The sequence below is a fragment of the Lepisosteus oculatus genome, chromosome 19, assembly GCF_040954835.1.
Source record: "Lepisosteus oculatus isolate fLepOcu1 chromosome 19, fLepOcu1.hap2, whole genome shotgun sequence".
NCBI lineage: Eukaryota > Metazoa > Chordata > Actinopteri > Semionotiformes > Lepisosteidae > Lepisosteus > Lepisosteus oculatus.
Genome location: NC_090714.1, coordinates 5528601 through 5545466, shown reverse-complemented (window position 1 = coordinate 5545466; position 16866 = coordinate 5528601). Strand labels below are relative to the sequence as shown.

Below are 16866 nucleotides of genomic sequence, written 5' to 3'. Positions count from 1 at the left end.
AAGAAGCATGAATATTCACAAGACGATGTGTTCCCACAGCTCTGAGCTCAGCGCCGTGACTAACCGCACTAAGAGCACAAACCGCGCAGTCTCCCATACCAGACAGCGCAGTCTGCGCATGCCCAGCACAGGCCATGTGAAAGGGGCGGGGCAGGAGTCCGGACAGGGGCGTAGTACTGCGCATGTGTGGTTCTGCGTTGACAGGCAGGGAGGTTGTTGGCGAGCTGGAAGCGGCGGTGGAGACCAGGGACCCAGGTAGGGATATTTTAGCGCTGTTTTACATGCATACAGAAAGAAAATAATCAACCTGACGCTTGAAAAACACTGCTCTGTCTTTGTCTCTGTCTGAGTTGTCTCAGCTGGTTTTATAATGCAGTTGTGCGCGTCTGGAGTTCCTGAAGGAAATACACAATATTCTGTGGTCACTGTCTGCAGGTACAAAAGACATTTTCGTGTCCTGTTTATTTGCACATTCTGTAAAAATTGTATATTTTTACACCCACTGCCTTGCATGGTCATTTAGATTCACCGTGAGCCTTAACTTATATCCATTAGAGTTTTGCTTTATTTTGGACGCTTTGCTGCTGTAGACTTGTGGTTGGAATGTCGCGAGTGGATCGTTTAAAGACCACTACAGATAGCCCCAAAAAAAAAAGAACAGATATACATTTCCCTGGGTTTATCTGAACATGTTTCTGCTTGAATTCCCTTGGCGAGAACTGATTCTTGTGCAGGCGATGACCTGTGCGCACTTTAATGCGCTCTGTCGTTATCTTTTTATGTAGGTAGAAAAGCCCAGCATGAAAACCGCGGCTCTATACTGTCTTCATCGCAGACGGGACTGCAGCCTGTATAACTGTAGTCACTGTAGGCTTCTGTAACTAGATTATCGTGCGTCCCTGATCACAGTAGCGCCCGTGTTCCCTCTCTCGACCCTCGGCCGGAGGAGCATAACTTTGTCTGCGGCCGTTGGGTTGACTTCAGTTTCTTGTCGGTCATGGATGAAGCTTTAGGAAAGTTCGTCACCCTTAACAGCCTGGATCGGGATTTTGGGCGCTGTCGTTTCAATGGCTTTTAGGCTTCTGCTCGTTTGGATGACAACACAATAACGGCATAGATGCCTCTCAGCCTGTCCACACCTTGAGAAAAGCTCCTTTCACCTCAGCTGGTGCTGAGTGTGGCCATCCTAGCCTGCAGGAACCTCAGCTTCACCGAACCTCTGCCACTGCTTTTAACTGAGGAACTGATTCTACTTAAAAACCCCTATCCCCTTACAAGCATACACCCAACACACCTGCTTGTCTCTATCTCCAGTTAATGGCTGGCAATGTTCTGTCTCATTAATCCTGGTAATTAGGGTTGCTCCAGTCTGCGGTTGGAGTGCTGCAGGTGAGGTTGTGGATTGTGTTGCATGCAGTACACAGGTGCTGAGTCCCACACTGATAAAGTGCCTGTTGACTATTAGTAAGCTCAAGTACTCTTGCATTGTAATCCTACTTTACTTTGCTAACTGCTGCTGCAGGCTTTCCTCAGGGAGGTGGATACCAGGACCTCTGCTTTAGTGCAGTAGAGTTAAGTCCTGGTGCACGATCTGATTACTCAATTAAAGTATCGGGGCTGAGCTGTGAGATTGGCGAACCAGCTATAGTGTTTGTCCGGCTGTGCAGTATCAGGCTATTTTGTGCTTGGCTGCAGAACAGATAGACTTGACCCATCGTAGTGGATAGCTACAGGCATCTAAAAATGTTGCTGCTGTAACAGAAGTTACTTAAACGCATCATGCACAGGACGAAGCCCAAAACGGAGCCAACACAAACACCACAGTGCCTGCTGAATTTGCCTGAATCTACAGAACCTGATACCTGAACTCAGTTATGTACACAATGAATGTAGTGAAACTGTAATGGGGAAGGAAACCAGGTTATATCTGGGATTACTCATTTTAATATGTAGCCTACTTCAGTTCAGTTTATTGTCATATGCAATGAAAGTGCAATGAAATGCTTATTTGCATGTATGCTCTAATACAAAGACATTAAGGCAACACCAAAATACATACAGACTTTTTTGGTATAATCACAAAAGGCTAGGCTATATGTTTTTCACTGCATTGAATATGCTATTCTATCCTGGTGTAGGCCATGGTGAATTGATTTTTGATGTCTGATCAGCTGATAAGGGCTAAATGTTTCATTTGGTTATTTCAACAGCAGTGCCTCCACTCCAGAACATAAAGGCGTCATCAGGCGATTGCCCTCCATCTGCCCCTTGTGTCTTGTGTCTTGTGTGCTGTAGAGTTACAGTTCTTTTCTGTTCACAGTCCCTGTTGGTTCAAGCACATCGAGGTTCCTCAGGGTTTCATTTTCCCAGTTATAAGAAAAGTTTGACCGCAGCGCGTGCTTGGCCGCCCTGTTGTTTGATGTGCAGTGGGTTATCAGAAGATTGAATTACATGAAATCATATTAATCTGATTAGGATAATTCAGTAATGCTGTTCTGCTCCAGGCTGGTGGCCACCGATGAGCTGCTGGTGGAGAACCTGGTGTAGACAGAGGCTCTAGGGTGACTAGACTGAGGCTGACAGGACTGGAAAACCGAGCTCTAGGCCTCAAGGAGAGTATTTCTGGATTTGAAGCTGCAAAATCTGGAGGCGGTCGATACAGAGCAGGCAGTGACAGTAGAGATGGCACCGTGTCCTAGATGATGAAGCCAAGCTGGTTTTGGAAGAAATGAACAATTTGGAAGATGGGTTTGGGAAGAGCTGGAAGTGGGGAAAAGCAGTTTTAACTCCCCTGTCATGCTGGTTGAAGGCCAACAGTTCAGGAGGTTTTTTTTCTGCCTGGAAGTTTTGAATGTGAAGAACTATTACTTCTATCAATGTCGGCATTCCTGAAATGCCCCCCATTCGTGTACAGATCGCATTTTGAAAGTGAAGTTGTGAAAATAGCTGCTATCACAGATACCCGTGTAGCCTATCACAGACAGTGAAGGGCTTGTGGAGACGTGGGCTAATATGTACTGCATGATCTTTGATTCAGAGGCATGTGCTTTCAGAATAGTTAGAATATCAATAGTGGTGTTAGTGTGCCTGGTTGCACATTTCAAATGAACTTTAAACCTCATTCTTTCTCGAGGGTAATGGTTAATCTGTCTGGCCTGCTCAAGGTGTGTTTATGGACGGCAAAGCCCCGTATTGACTGTAGAGTGCTCCTAAACAGACAAAGGGAGTAGTTTATAAATTGATAGGATCATGTGATGTGAACACGGCATTGTGTTCTGACTTCATTATGAGTGAGAAAACATTTTAAAGCCAGTACAGCACAGATAATGTTTTTTATAACAATTTCCTGGGTTAAATCTTCCTCCTGACCCTCACGTACATAAAAGAATGTAGAAAAATGCATAAACGGGCCTGAAAGCTTGACTTTGACTATATGCATGTCCTACATATCATTTCTTTTCATGTTTTGTCTCGTGTTGCAATGTCTCTTTATTGTGCAGGCTCTTTCTGCCAAAACCACTGGCTTTCGTGACGGGACTTGGCTCGGGCAGAAAAACAGGAAACGACAGCGCGAAGCAGAGGGGCACTAGATTTAATGTGTGACGGGCTTTGCTATTGTATCAGCCCTGTAGGAAGTGATCCCTACTCGAACACAGTTACTGTAGCTGTGCTGTGATAGACGGCACTGGTATTTTGCGCTCAAGGTTTTGTCAGAGGTAACAGCCTTCCGGGGCTTTGTTCATTGATGTGATTTGTGCTTCTTTATTCTCCCTCTATGTCTCAGAGTGAACACCATGCTCGTCTCTTAAGCACGCCTTAATCAGACACCCGGAGATCATCCCTGGCCGCCCCCCGCCTGAGTCCTTCTCGCCGAGGCTGAGATGGCTGACGTGGAATATGAGCACTTTGTGGACTGGGACAAGATGGGAGAGCTGGCACAGAGCGGCGGCCCCAGCAAACTGGACTGCAAGGACCTCGGGGATCTGAAGCAGGCGGCCAGGCAGGGCCTCTGGTCCAAGAGCCACAGGCTGCGGGCGCAGGTCTACCAGCAGCTGATCAAGGCCATCCCCTGCCGCACCGTCACCCCCGACGCCGAAGTGTACCGCGACATCGTCGGAAAGGTGGTGGGCAAGAGGGCCCCCGCCACCCTGCCTCTGCCCGAGTTTGTGGACGGCAGCCCAGTGCCCAAGCTCTGCCTGAACGCCGAGGGCGTGGCGGCCGCCCACAAGATCATCGCCTGTGTCGCGAGCCAGTTCCCGGATATCTCCTACTGCCCCGCGCTGCCCGCCGCGGTGGCCCTCCTGCTCCACTTCAGCCGGGACGAGGCCGACTGCTTCGAGAAGATCTGCCGGATCCTGGCCTGCAACGAGCCGGGCCGGCGCCTGCTGGACCAGACCTTCCTGGCCTACGAGTCGTCCTGCATGACCTTCGGCGACCTGGCCAACAAGTACTGCCCCAGCGCCCACAGGCTGATCGTGTCGGCCGCCGCCCAGGACGTGATGGAGGTCTACTCGGACTGGCTGCGCTGGGTGTTCGGGGATCTTCCCCTGGCGCACGCCGCCAGGGTCCTGGACGTCTTCCTGGTGGAGGGCTACAAGGTCCTGTTCCGCGTGGCGCTGGCCCTGCTCAAGTTCTTCCGCAGGATGAGGTCGGGCCCGCCACAGGAAGTGGCCGACTTGCGGGGTGAGATCCGGGCCTTCGCCCGGGGCATCGGCTCCTGCGTCTCCCCAGACAAGCTCCTGGAGAAGGCCTTCGCCATCCGCCTCTTCAGCCGCAAGGAGATCCGGCTGCTGCAGCTGGCCAACGAGAAGTCTCTGCAGCAGAAGGGCATCACCGTCAAGCAGAAAAGGTATCTCGGGGCCCGGAGGACGCCGTGTCTCCAGAGACCGTTTCCTGCCGCGCCCATTTTTCTCCTAACTCGGAAACCACGGAGGTTCCAGTTCAGCTTATTCTGTCATGGATGTGAATGTCTTAGTCTCTCATGGATGGCTTGAATTTCAGCTTGAACAACATGCAGTATTCTAACCAGCAATTCCAGCTGGTCATGGCTAACTAAAGAAAAAAATCGAAAAATTAAAAAAAATGAAAAACGCGCACACGAAAAAGAAAAAAAAACAGATGACGAAACTGAGAAATCCCCGTTGTACAAGTAAAAGCGCATGAGCCCAAGGGTGTTTTTTATTTTGTGCCCCCTTGAGTTTTGTTTTTACAAAAGCTTGTAGTACAAACATGTCCAAGCTTGGTTACCTAAACGCAACATGCATCTTTTGCGTTTGTCTTTGTGCTCCGACACAAAGACATTGAGGAAACGGCCCAACCTAAACACAGAACAGCAGCAGCCACAACAGCAAACTTAACATACAACTTGAGTCGGTACAAGCCGTGTGTAAACAAAAGACCAGCAGTGTGAGTCAGTGGTAGAGGGAGAGTCCAGTAATCTGCCAGCTTGCAGGAAGAAAGTGCTTCGGAATCTAGGATTGTCAGTGAAATCCTGAAGGCGTTTCTTTCGACTCTTGGCAGCGTTCTTTTCTCGTCGGCGATAGACGTGTGCAGAAAACAGCGTTGCTCTTTATGCCTGTGGCTCCGAAGTGCAGTTTAGTGTGGAAATCCTTTTTTGTTTTTTTTACACTTGTTTCGTTCAGCTGCACCAACACTTTCTGCACGGGCATATTCTATGCCGTCACTCTAACATTTGCATTTGTCTTCGCTTTCGGCACCCTGATAAAGTTTCTGGTCTCTTTCTGTCTCCCTCCCTCTGTCATTTTTCTGCTCTCTCTTCACGTGGGATCTGCACCCCTGTCCCAACTGCTTGGGCCGCGCAGGAGGTAGGTGTGGGCTACTTTCATTCTCTTGGGAGAGGGGTTCTTCCGACACTTTAACACCTTAAAAAGGGACTGTCCGTGTAGATTCCCATTAGTAACGTCTGCAAAATCGGCATTCCGTCCTCGTAGTCACCTTTTGCATTCAATTTAAGCAGCAAACAGTTGAACATACAAGGCATCCCTAATAAAACTGGGAAAAAACATTGTACCACAACATTTCTATGACAAAAGTAAACAAAAACGGTTAAAAAGTAAAATTACATGCATTAGATCGTGGGTGGGTAAGGATGTTGCACATCAGGACCATTTTATTTGATTCAAATTAGGACTCATAACATCCATGGGGGTGAAAGCCACATCTGAGCTGGGGGGGTCTAAGGAGCTTCCCTGTCTTCTCCAGGCAGAATGTCCACCTGGCGGTGAACCCAGAGACCTTCAGCTCGGAGGTCGTGAGCGCCAAGGAGATGCGAGACATCTGGGCCTGGGTCCCCGAGCGCTTCGCCCTCTGCCAGCCCCACCTGCTGTTCACCACCGCGGAGCACGGCTGCAGCCTCAACAGGTGCGAGCACAGGGCATATTTTAAGCATTTTTTTTTATGTTTCCCTGAAATCTGTAAACCTTTCCTTCCTAAGGCTGTCGTTTTTTATAATGGAGGCTTTAATGGCGGCTTGATTTCCCGGGATGCGGTTTAAATGATGAGGAGCATTTCTGATGAATTACAACACCAGAATTACAACATAACAGAGTTACAGCTGCAATAAACTGCATGTGCAGACGCTTCCAAAGCTCTGTACATCACTGCCTTGGATAGCTTCATCAGCCTGTCTCTGCGTCCCCCTATTTTTTGTATTGTATCTGCACTGCCCTGCTGGGATTCTTAAACCTGCTCCTGGTTAGCAAAATCCTACTGCAGGAATCGCCTTGTCCAGTCTGTCGTTTTTTTTTTAAAGATATGCAATAGTTGCGAATTAAACACAGTTTCACTTGGGTTAAAATAAGTAATTTAGTGATACGTTAGGACTAAAATCTCAGAACTCTCATTGATTCAACAGTAGGTTACAGGTGCTGGCGATCGTTAAAAACTGGTGACCGATCCGCCTGCCCTGGAGCTCTCCAGGACCAGGCTTGGAACTTCGAACTCTAGATGTGACAAATGCCAGCTTGTTTTGTGCCTTATTATTATGATGTGTGAGCTGAGTTCAGGCTGGCGGTCTCCTGTCCTGCATCCTCTCCACTCGGTGAGTCCTCACCTCCCCCCCACTGCGCTTGCTCCTCAGGTTCTACTCTCACTGCGAGGGCCACGAGCCGACTCTCCTGCTCATCCGAACCACCGACAGAGAGGTGAGCCAGCGCTCGGACCTGCCCACGACTTCCTCGGGCTCTGCCCCGGTCATTGCAGTCCGCACGCGCAGTTACTTTGCACTGGTGGTGTTTACTTATCTCTCTCTCTTGCTCTGTGGGCTGTGTTAATGATATTCATAATAATTGCTTACACTTATATAGCGCTTTTCTGGACACTCCACTCAAAGCTCTTTACAGGTAAGGGGGATCCCCTCCACCACCACCAGTGTGCAGCCCCCACCTGGATGATGCGACGGTGGCCATAGTGCACCAGTACACTCCCCTCACACCAGCTCTCAGTGGGGAGGAGAACAGAGTGATGAAGCCAGTTCAGAGATGGGGATTATTAGGAGGCCATGATGACCAATGGGAAATTTGGCCAGGACACTGGGGTTACACCCCTACTCTTTTCGAGGAACACCCTGGGATTTTTAATGACCACAGAGAGTCAGGACCTCGGTTTTATGTCCCATCTGAAGGACGGTGCCTTTTTACAGTGTAGTGTCCCTGTCACTATACTGTGGCATTAGGACCCTCAGAGACCACAGGGTGAGCCTGCTGGCCCCACTAACACCTCTTCCAGCAGCAACCTTAGTTTTTCCCAGGAGGTCTCCCATCCAGGTACTGACCGGGCTCACACCCGCTGAGCTCCGGTGGGCTGCCCGGTGTGAGTTAAGATATGATACCCCACGAGGCACTGGCGAGCAGAAATGAGAACTGGATCGCTTTCAAAACCGACCCAGCAGCCATACCCGCCGATGGCGCAGAGCTGTACGCCTTCATGTCCGATCCCCTCCCACCTTTTCTGCCGTTGAGCAGAAAGCAGTTGAGGAAGTGAGCCCAAACTCTCTTCTCCGCACACATGCTGGGAGTGAATCTCCTTCACATGCGGCCTAGTTCTGCTCTTGACATTTTATCACAGACAGCGGGGAGAGAGTTACCTTATCAGTAGCTGAAAGTCACCGACATAAGCCTGCCAGCAATCAGACAGTGGCCTGTGTAGCTGTCATTGTAACGTGATGTCAGAATAGACCTGTTCATGCCTATTGCAGCTACGCAGTGTCATTACAGGAAGAGTCAACAGAATGATTAGTGTGAGTCATTGTCTCCTGCATTTTTACGAGCTTTAACATCCAACTGACTCGGCTGAAAGGAGACTGTCTTGGGTCCCAGAGCCTCAGACACACCGGCACGAGCGGGCACCCACCCTGTGGGTGAGCTGGGGATCGGGGAGACCCGAGGGAGGGGTGGCACAGTGCTCTAACAGCGGGGCCTTGTCCTCCCCCTGCCCAGGTGTGTGGCGCCTACCTGTCCACCGACTGGGAGGAGCGCAGGCGCGGAGGGGGCAAGCTGAGCTTCTTCGGCACCGGGGAGTGCTTCGTCTTCAGGGTGGGTCCCGCCTTTCCCCGGCCCCGTCCTCCTGTCTGTGTCCCGCCCCGCCCCGCAGTGAGGGCCGCGTCTCAGGGCGCACAATGTTCGGAGGAAACACGTCTGCAGAGCGTCTGCTCTTTTCGCCCTGTATATAGGGTATATCCTCGGGCCCCAGCACTGCGAGGCAGGAATGCTGACAGGGTAGTACTCCTGATTGCTAAATGTGAAAAATAATGGCAATTTTCCAGTGATGTAGTGATTCTGGTTGACCACAAGAGGTCACTCTCGTAGCCCTCTCATGGCTCGGACCACATTCTTCAAGTTCAAGTTCACGTTTCTTTGTCACTCCAGCCATATACAAGTATACAGTGGAAGGACCCATCGTTCCTCCCGGTCCACGGTGCAAATACAGACAGGACACTGACGTAGACATTGTAGACAGGATACACAAAGTGCAGATAGTGCAAATTACAAGGCAAATGCATCATACAATATACACAACACACTGGGGGGGATTTAAACCCTGTTTCTGGAATTGGAGTGGGTGCAAGCAGATTCAAGTAGAGGTTGTGAGCATATTGTATTATGATTTGAGGTACTAAAACTTACAGATTTTAGATTTTCTACTAAGAATATGATATTTGATCATCTGTTAGAGAATCAACAGAGCTTGCAGAAACACAAGCAGTTAAACCTTTTTGAGCATCCCGATACTCCTCCCGAGACTCTTTTATAAAACAAAAGTTATTTACAGAATGTGACGGCACATCCAAAGTTTACAGGATGACTTGTACATTTACTTTGCCGCTAAATGTATTTTTTACACAAAGTAAGGAGAGAAGGGTAAATCCGCTGGACAGAAGGGGGTGCCTGCACTGCACCGATGTCAGTGATCACTGTCCAGGCAGGCTGTAACCTGAGCATTCCAAGCCCATCCTGAGCTCCCTCACACCTGTCTCAGGCAGCTGGTGCAGCAGGGGGCGGAGCTTGCAGGGCAGATGTGTGCCCTTTATCCAATCACAGAGCACCATGGTTTGTTACCCAGTACCCACTTACCCTGACAGCTGTCATGTAATAAGCTGGTATTTCATGTGATAACGATGGTCGCATTAAAAGATGTGTGCAAGAAAGTCAGCCAGATATCAGTCCGTTTGGTTTTTTCGCCGTTTAAAAATTCCGACTTTATCGTTATCTCCTAGTGGGAATTGTGTTTTGTTTTTTACAGTAGACTCCAATACAACATAACAACAGCCTTCAACATAGAGGCCAAATAATGTTTCAGGACGTATACATGATTATTTTACATTATTCAAAGTGAAATTAAAGAGGGATAAACAATTTGCTAAAATATTTCTGTCATCATTAAGGCACGGAAACTGCCCCCAGATGGAGTGTTATAATTCCTAATTATAATTATATGTTATAATTCTTTAGAACACGTAGCTTGATTGGATTTATGCCAGTGATTTCGTTACTTATGTTCCCTATTGTCTCCAACTTATTGCATTTTTAGGACTGAATTTACCACACCAAAACAGTACACTTTTTAACAAAATATTCACATTATAAAAGTATTAAAATAGTTCTGCCCACCTTGAAGAAGCTAAGCTTCCTTAGAAAAAAAGTCTCCATAAGTATTTATTTATGGTCTTTCAACATTCATCACGTTAAATTTATTTATGGGCAGTCCCAGATATCAGTACTCATCTACAATCTGACCGTGTGTTGGAGGGCAACTAGACTTTTTATTTTCAAGGTCTAAGTTGGCTTTTTTCAAAATTCCATCCTTCGCAACCAGAGGGGCAAATTTTCTGCAAATGTGCTGTAGAAATGCAAAGTATTATTAGGAAAATCATTCGTCTGTCAGTTGCAGTATGCCGGGTGTCCAGCAGAGGTCACTGTGTGCTGCATGCTGCTCGCACAGCTGCATGCTGGATGCACATTTGTCAAATGGTACTGAATGTATCAGGCAGCACTTCCCACCTTCCAATTCCCTGCCTTCAAAGTCCATGTTATCTGTTCACCTCAGGATTTCATATCTGCCCCTCAGTCTCACTGCTCCTCATTTTTCCTGCCTCTGCCTCTCTCCGCACAGCTGAAGCCAGAGATGGAGAGGTACGAGTGGGTCGTGATCCGTCACCCCGAGCTTGCAGCTGCCGCCCCACCCCAAAATCCGGAGACCCCAGAGGACCCCAACACCCTCCCCGCCAAAGAAGGGAACTCTGATCCCACCGACCGCCTCTCCCCCTTCCTCTCTGCACGCCACTTCAACCTCAACACCAGAAACACCTCCATGTTCATGGCTGGCAGTCAGGAGTCGATAATCATTGGTGAGCTCTTGTCTGGATGGCAGATTTCAGTTAAGCTGGCCTAATTTACTATGACTACTATAATAAGGGACGAATCAACTTGATTTTATATAGCGCCTTTAAAAGTAGCTTCTCAAAGCGCTTAACAGTAAAAGGGTGGGAAAGGAGGGTTTACAAGGAACATTAGCACAATTAAAAATAAGAGTTTAGAACACAGTAGGAGGTACTGAAAGCCGGCATAGACCTGACAAAATGTCTGACCTGAAAACATGAAGTGCAGATTGAAGTGTCTACTTAGGACTCAGTATTGAACGATCAGTCGACAACTCACAAACGGGGCAAGATAATATTGTCTTCCGCTGGGGGTGGCCGAGGAGAGCAGTTTCCCCCTCATTTCAAACTGTTATCTAACGCACAATGCCTTTGCAATCATTTATACAGCTTGTATTGAGCGGACAAGTGCAGGTGAAGCACCTTCTTCAAGGGTGCAGCTGCAGTATCTCGCCTGGGATTTGAGCTCGCAACCTTCTAGTTATGAGGCCAGAACTCTGATTGTTGCAAGTTTTCACTTGCGTAAGATAATCACCCCAATAGTAGGTATCCACTTCTGCTTCCATGCCTATAGTCTGCTTTGTATACCGTAGGGCCATTGTCACTCCATACAAACTGCTGGGTGTTTTTGGACAGCTGTTCTGTTTTGTATGCCAAGGTTTGTCATTTTGATCTGACTAGGGTCTGCATTTTTTAATGTATCTTAGAATTGTGATCAATTTGTAAAATTAATTTTTAATATAAGTAAATATAAATGTTCATAATTAGATGAATGGATTCGAATGGAGATCTTGGTCCCAAGAGATTTTTTTTTTTCCTGAATGCTCAAATTAAATTAGACTGATGCAATACATTTGATTAAACAGTGCACGTGTATAATTGCCAGTTCTAAGTAATTCTGTTGCATACAACAGGACATTTCCTGACTCGGCAATAAGATTATTTCCACAGATGTCTTTAAAAATATTACTGTATATTAGCAATTCTAAAAACAAAGGAACTGGTTCGACAACCAGTGAAACAGATTTGAAATCCAGCCAGAAGCATTAATTCAATGAAGTGCAATAATTTAAAGATGTTAAATGCCGATTACATAAATTCAATTACATTTTTTTTTAATTTCCAAAAGCTATGCCTACAATTATTTTTGTAGTTTTTTTTTAATCGCTGGTATTAATCTGCATTTGATTTTTATTGTAAACTGTATTCCTTAAAGACTAGTAGCCTATATCTTACAGTCTGTAACTTCCATTTTCTAAAAACCCTCAAAGGTCAGTTTATTGTTTTAAAAGGAACTGAAATACAGGCCAGAGAATTGCCAGTTAATGTAGAGTGTGAACAGTTTAACTGTTTATAGAAAAACAAATGGCAAACTCTGCCAGCCACTAGACCTCGCTGTTGTCCCATTTTTCATCACATCCCTGGCAGATGCCAAATTGCGATTCACCTTTCAGTTGATATATGACGTCTTTTAATTTCTTCCACACAAATAACACCACTAGTCAATTCCCGGGTGCACCTTACGTGTAGTTTTCAGTCTCTCGCTGTGTGTTTGCTCTGGTTTTATTTTTTAACAGATTTGTAATGAATGTATATCTCGTATTCTTTTTGAAAGAATTTTTTTAAATCAACTGTAGCCACTTGTCTTAAAAAAGGCAGAAGGTTTTTTTTAAAAAGTGGTCTTAATTCACCAGTGGCACGCAATCATTATTAACTTTAGAGTCCCTCTCCGATCCGCTCACCTGACCCGTTTCGATTCTGCGTCTTCCTTCTGAGCCCTGTGCTTCTCGAGCGCCGCTGACCCCACGCTGCTTCTCTCCTCCCAGGGGGGGGCGACGGCAACGCTCTCTACATCGACGCCGACCTGAACCACGGGCGCACGGCCCGGTGCCACACCTTCGACAACCAGCCCCTGTGCGCGGAGGCCTTCCAGATCGCCCTGTTGGAGGTCTGGGGCTTCCAGGACGCCATGGCCTCCTAGCAAGACAGCAGGAGAGAGAGGGAGGCCCAGTACTCGCAGGCCAGGAACCAGCCCCACGACCTCATATCAAGGCCTGGACTGCAGTCTTCCAACCCGGGATACCTGGGAATTCAGGGTTTGTTAGGGCCCTCTGTTTACCGGTCACACTGTGCTCTCCTGTATCCGGAGAGCAGTGTGTGGCAGTAGATTTGAGAAGGTTGATAAATTCAGACACAGCACTACTGTTCTGAGACCTCTGAAGCAGAGCCCCAGAACTGCAGCGCATCGATATCTTTGTCGGAGTTGTGCTCAGTGATTGTTAACATTTCATTTGTGTTCGCGTTCGCCTCCGCTGTGTCTCAAGTTCACAGGATGCCGAATGGGCAGGCCCAAGGAGACTCCAGGTTTTATCGGGCATGCCTGTTCTTCATTCCTGGTGATTCTTCAGCTCATGGGCAAGGCCCAAACATTAGCACTTCTTACTATGAAAAACAAAACCATAATCACTTGCCATCGACAGAACACTCAGGGCTCATGAACCACATGGGCAGAAGTGAATTGCATACAGTGCATATCGTACCTGTTTTAAGAAGAAAGTTTAATTTCAATGACCAGCAGTTTTGTAACAGGACTTTAAGATAAAAGTCAGTACATAGTATGCAAGGTTTCTGCTCTGGGTCATTATATTATTTTATTTTATTTCAAGCATTATCCTTTTTTTCTTTTGCTATTGCCCTACATATCAGATATTGGGGCACCCTGTCAACACCCAACTCGAAATCCTGCTGCGCACGGGTTTTTCTGATTTATTTTGTTTTGTGTAGTGCGTGACTTTATAACGCACGCCACAGCACGATCAACTAGGATTAATGTTCCTGTGGTCGGCGCATTAAGCGAGCTGACAGATTGTTGCACATGAGGAGCTGGAGTGTGCTGGGCTGTATTGGGCTTCTGAAGCAAAATGTATTGTGAAGCAGCACATGAAAACTCTTAAAGCACAGGTTTCTGCAGCCACCTGCTGTCCTGCTCAACCAGTGTAAATTTGTATTAAAGGAAGAGAAGAGGGCTGAAATGAGATTATTTTTATCGTAGTTAGTTTTTGGAGTTGTAGGTTTTTCTTTCATAAATATTCTCCAGGGTGATATGATAAATTTACAGTACAAGATCTTTCTAATTGACTCTGTGGGATCCCGCTGTCTAGATACATGTAACTCTGTAGGCAAATTTGAGTATCAGTATCATCTCTGTTAATCCCAATTTGAAGCAGGCTGTTGGCTGCTGATTTGCAGTGCACGTTCCCTTCGTGATCCCAAACTGTTATGATTCAATTGCAGCGGTGTGGTAATATCTGGATCGCTATACCACAACACTTAGATGCTTAATGTGCAATCTGAAACCGTTTACTGCTCTTCTGCGTTCTTTTCTTCCTGTTCCGGCAGAGACGTTTTTGAAAGCCTGCAAATGCAGACATGGCTGAACTCTGACCAGCACAAATTCCTCACACCACGTACTGTATGGATCAGCTGCTCTTAGAGCTTGTCTCATAGTAAAACACTCTTTATAAGGGTCTTTTCGTCTCATCCAGAGGCTTATTTAAAACACAGCACACTATCTCTTCTTGAAACTGCACTGCTGCAAGTTCAGTATAGTGTATGGAGTGCCCATGCAGACTGTGCTGAGGTTAGGTAGTGACGCAGCCTGGTGTCTGTCTACAGACGAGTCAGCCTTTGTCTGATGTAGCCTCTCTTATTTCCTATGCCTAGATCAGATATCAGATCATCTCTACATTTGTTGTTTTTTTTTAATCTTGAAGGTTATCTTCTCGATTCTCTTTCTTTTGACATATCGAAGCTTTCTGCATATATTTTTTTCTGATTTAAGTATGACCTGTTACCCCTAGTTTCTCCTAACTTTTCAAAGTGACTTCTTCATGTTAAGTTATTCATCTAAGAGAGCTTCAAAGGAATACAGCCAAGAGCTTGGCCATTACCGGTTCCGTAGACATGGGCGTATACAGTGAGGATATTTGCAAAGGCAAATTTGCGACAATTAAAAAGTTAACTTGGAGATCGAGTTCTGAAGAGCCTGGTGATTGGTCCAGGTGGTCGTAATTGGATAGGATTGTTATCTCATATTAATGTTGTCAAGTTCCAGCACTTTGAAAAATAATGCCATGTTTTTTTTTTTTAGTTGCAATAATTCTGTGGAGAGGGCCAGGTTAGTGAAAAAGTGAAGTGTGAAAATTTGAGTCTCTTTGCGGAAGAGGTTGGAGGGGAGGGGACCTCGGTCTCTCTCTCACTCTGCTGTTGTTTTGTGAATGATTGTTGGTGTTTATAGTAAGCAAGAGAAATGGGGAACACAACACAAGGAAAAGGTGAAAAAAATAGTATTGAATTGCACAATTCCTGGGCGCATTTCTTCACTGTAAACCCTGACTGAGTCTGTCGAAAGGCAGAGTAGCAGGGCAGCTGACACAACGGGCACGCTTTTGAAACAAGGCTTAGATTCTGGTAAAACATACAGTAGTCGAAGCACTACAGTGCCTGGTTGTTGTTTCCCAGTAAGCGTTTTTTCCCTGAATTTTGGCACTTAAATTTCAGTTTTTGCAGTGCTGTCTTGATTGCAGTGCTGTGGTGAAGCATCCAAAAATGGTTCTGTTCTTTGGCCATACAAACCATGTACTGAGGGAGAAAATTAGGTGTGCTACTGGCCTTTCACTTCCTGAATGGCAGTGAAGTCGGGGGCTGACTTGTATTGAATGAAAAAGCATGGCCGACTTTAAGTGATACTGCTGTCTTTAAGTGATACTTTCAAAGTAAAGGAATGCATAGCAGTCAGTAGCATCCTTGTGTAAAAGTGCTTATCCAGTATAGCCAAAATTTCCTTGCATTTGTTTAATTTGGTGCTCAATAAAACATTTAAACCTGGAAGAACAGGTCTCCTATCAGTATTGTTGTTAAACCATATCTGTTTTAGTGCATTACAAAGTCCAATAACATGTCTTCTTGTTTTTTTATTAAGAGTTCAATGCATTGTGTTGTTGTATCCTGAGTAGTTTTTGTGAAATGTCTATACCAGCAGAAGGAATACCATTCTGGTTCCTCCCAGCAGACGGGGTTACTGTGTGATGTTCACTTTGTTGAAAAGTAATCTTTTCATTATTTTTACATCCGAGATGTTCAGTGTTTGAAAGTAAAATCTTTAAATGTTGAAGTGTTAATTCATGAATAAAGCAGTGTTAAGTGTCCTTTCTAGTATTGCTGCAGTGAATCATTGCACACACTAAAACAGCTTGCTTGTAATGCTTCATCATCTCTGAAAATGCATATGAGCTGTGCTGAAGCAGTAGAGTGTAACCAGGAAATCTTTCTATAATATGCCTGTAGATGCAGTCAGTGCCTGCGATACTGAATTACGTAATACCTCAGTGAGATAAATGTACTGTATCTCAGTCCTCAAGAAGCCCAGCTGCTTCTATGCAGTATTTCAATAATATTCCAATGATCAAATCCAGTGAGTTGGGGCTGGTTACATGATATGAATTCTAGCCAGCAGGTCCTGGCACTTTCTGAGAAGAGACTGTGCACTCCTGCCCACTGGGAAGTGTGCAAAGACCGTTAACAGGCCCTGTTGATCCCATCGGTTGACAGAGTGTCCTACAGCAGTCTGCTGAGCTGAACAGAAGCTTCACTGAATGAGAGAGACCTCTTACACGAGGTTGTGCAACTGGGGTTGTGTCACATTAAGCAGTTCAATACTTGGCACGTTGTCCGTTTATAGTAATTCAGTGGTTTTATATTGCGCAGTTCTTCCTACATGTTTTGCATGAGTAAAATGTCACCTAGCTATATTTCTTTCCGTAAAATACTTTTTTCTGATCTATTTTTTTTATGTTGATGGGACAAACAAAATCAACCGTACAATACAGAAATGAATTAAAAAATAAAACAATTTTCTCTGAGGACTCCTTTCCTCCAGGCTTATAATAGGAACATTTAAAAAAGGCTAGAAG

The 16866-nt window shown here is 46.0% G+C and overlaps 1 protein-coding gene across 1 annotated transcript; it reads left to right on the top strand.

Annotated features, from left to right (window-relative positions):
* The first annotated feature begins 169 nt into the window (after positions 1–169).
* tbc1d24 (TBC1 domain family, member 24) lies at positions 170–16101 on the top strand. The gene is made up of 7 exons (XM_069180707.1): positions 170–255; positions 3785–4849; positions 6223–6381; positions 7100–7163; positions 8457–8552; positions 10630–10864; positions 12721–16101. Exons 2-7 carry the CDS (start codon positions 3882–3884, stop codon positions 12873–12875), a joined length of 1677 nt encoding a protein of 558 aa, XP_069036808.1. The 5' UTR covers positions 170–255; positions 3785–3881; the 3' UTR covers positions 12876–16101.
* Positions 16102–16866: the final 765 nt, after the last annotated feature.

What these genes read in the sequence shown, in the direction of transcription:
- tbc1d24 (XM_069180707.1), top strand. Translation starts at nt 3,882, where the DNA reads ATGGCTGACGTGGAATATGAGCACTTTGTGGACTGGGACAAGATGGGA. An exon ending in GGGAGTGCTTCGTCTTCAGG is followed by an intron (nt 8,553 to 10,629) that starts GTGGGTCCCGCC and finishes CTCTCCGCACAG; the next exon opens with CTGAAGCCAGAGATGGAGAG. An exon ending in TCAGGAGTCGATAATCATTG is followed by an intron (nt 10,865 to 12,720) that starts GTGAGCTCTTGT and finishes CTCTCCTCCCAG; the next exon opens with GGGGGGGCGACGGCAACGCT.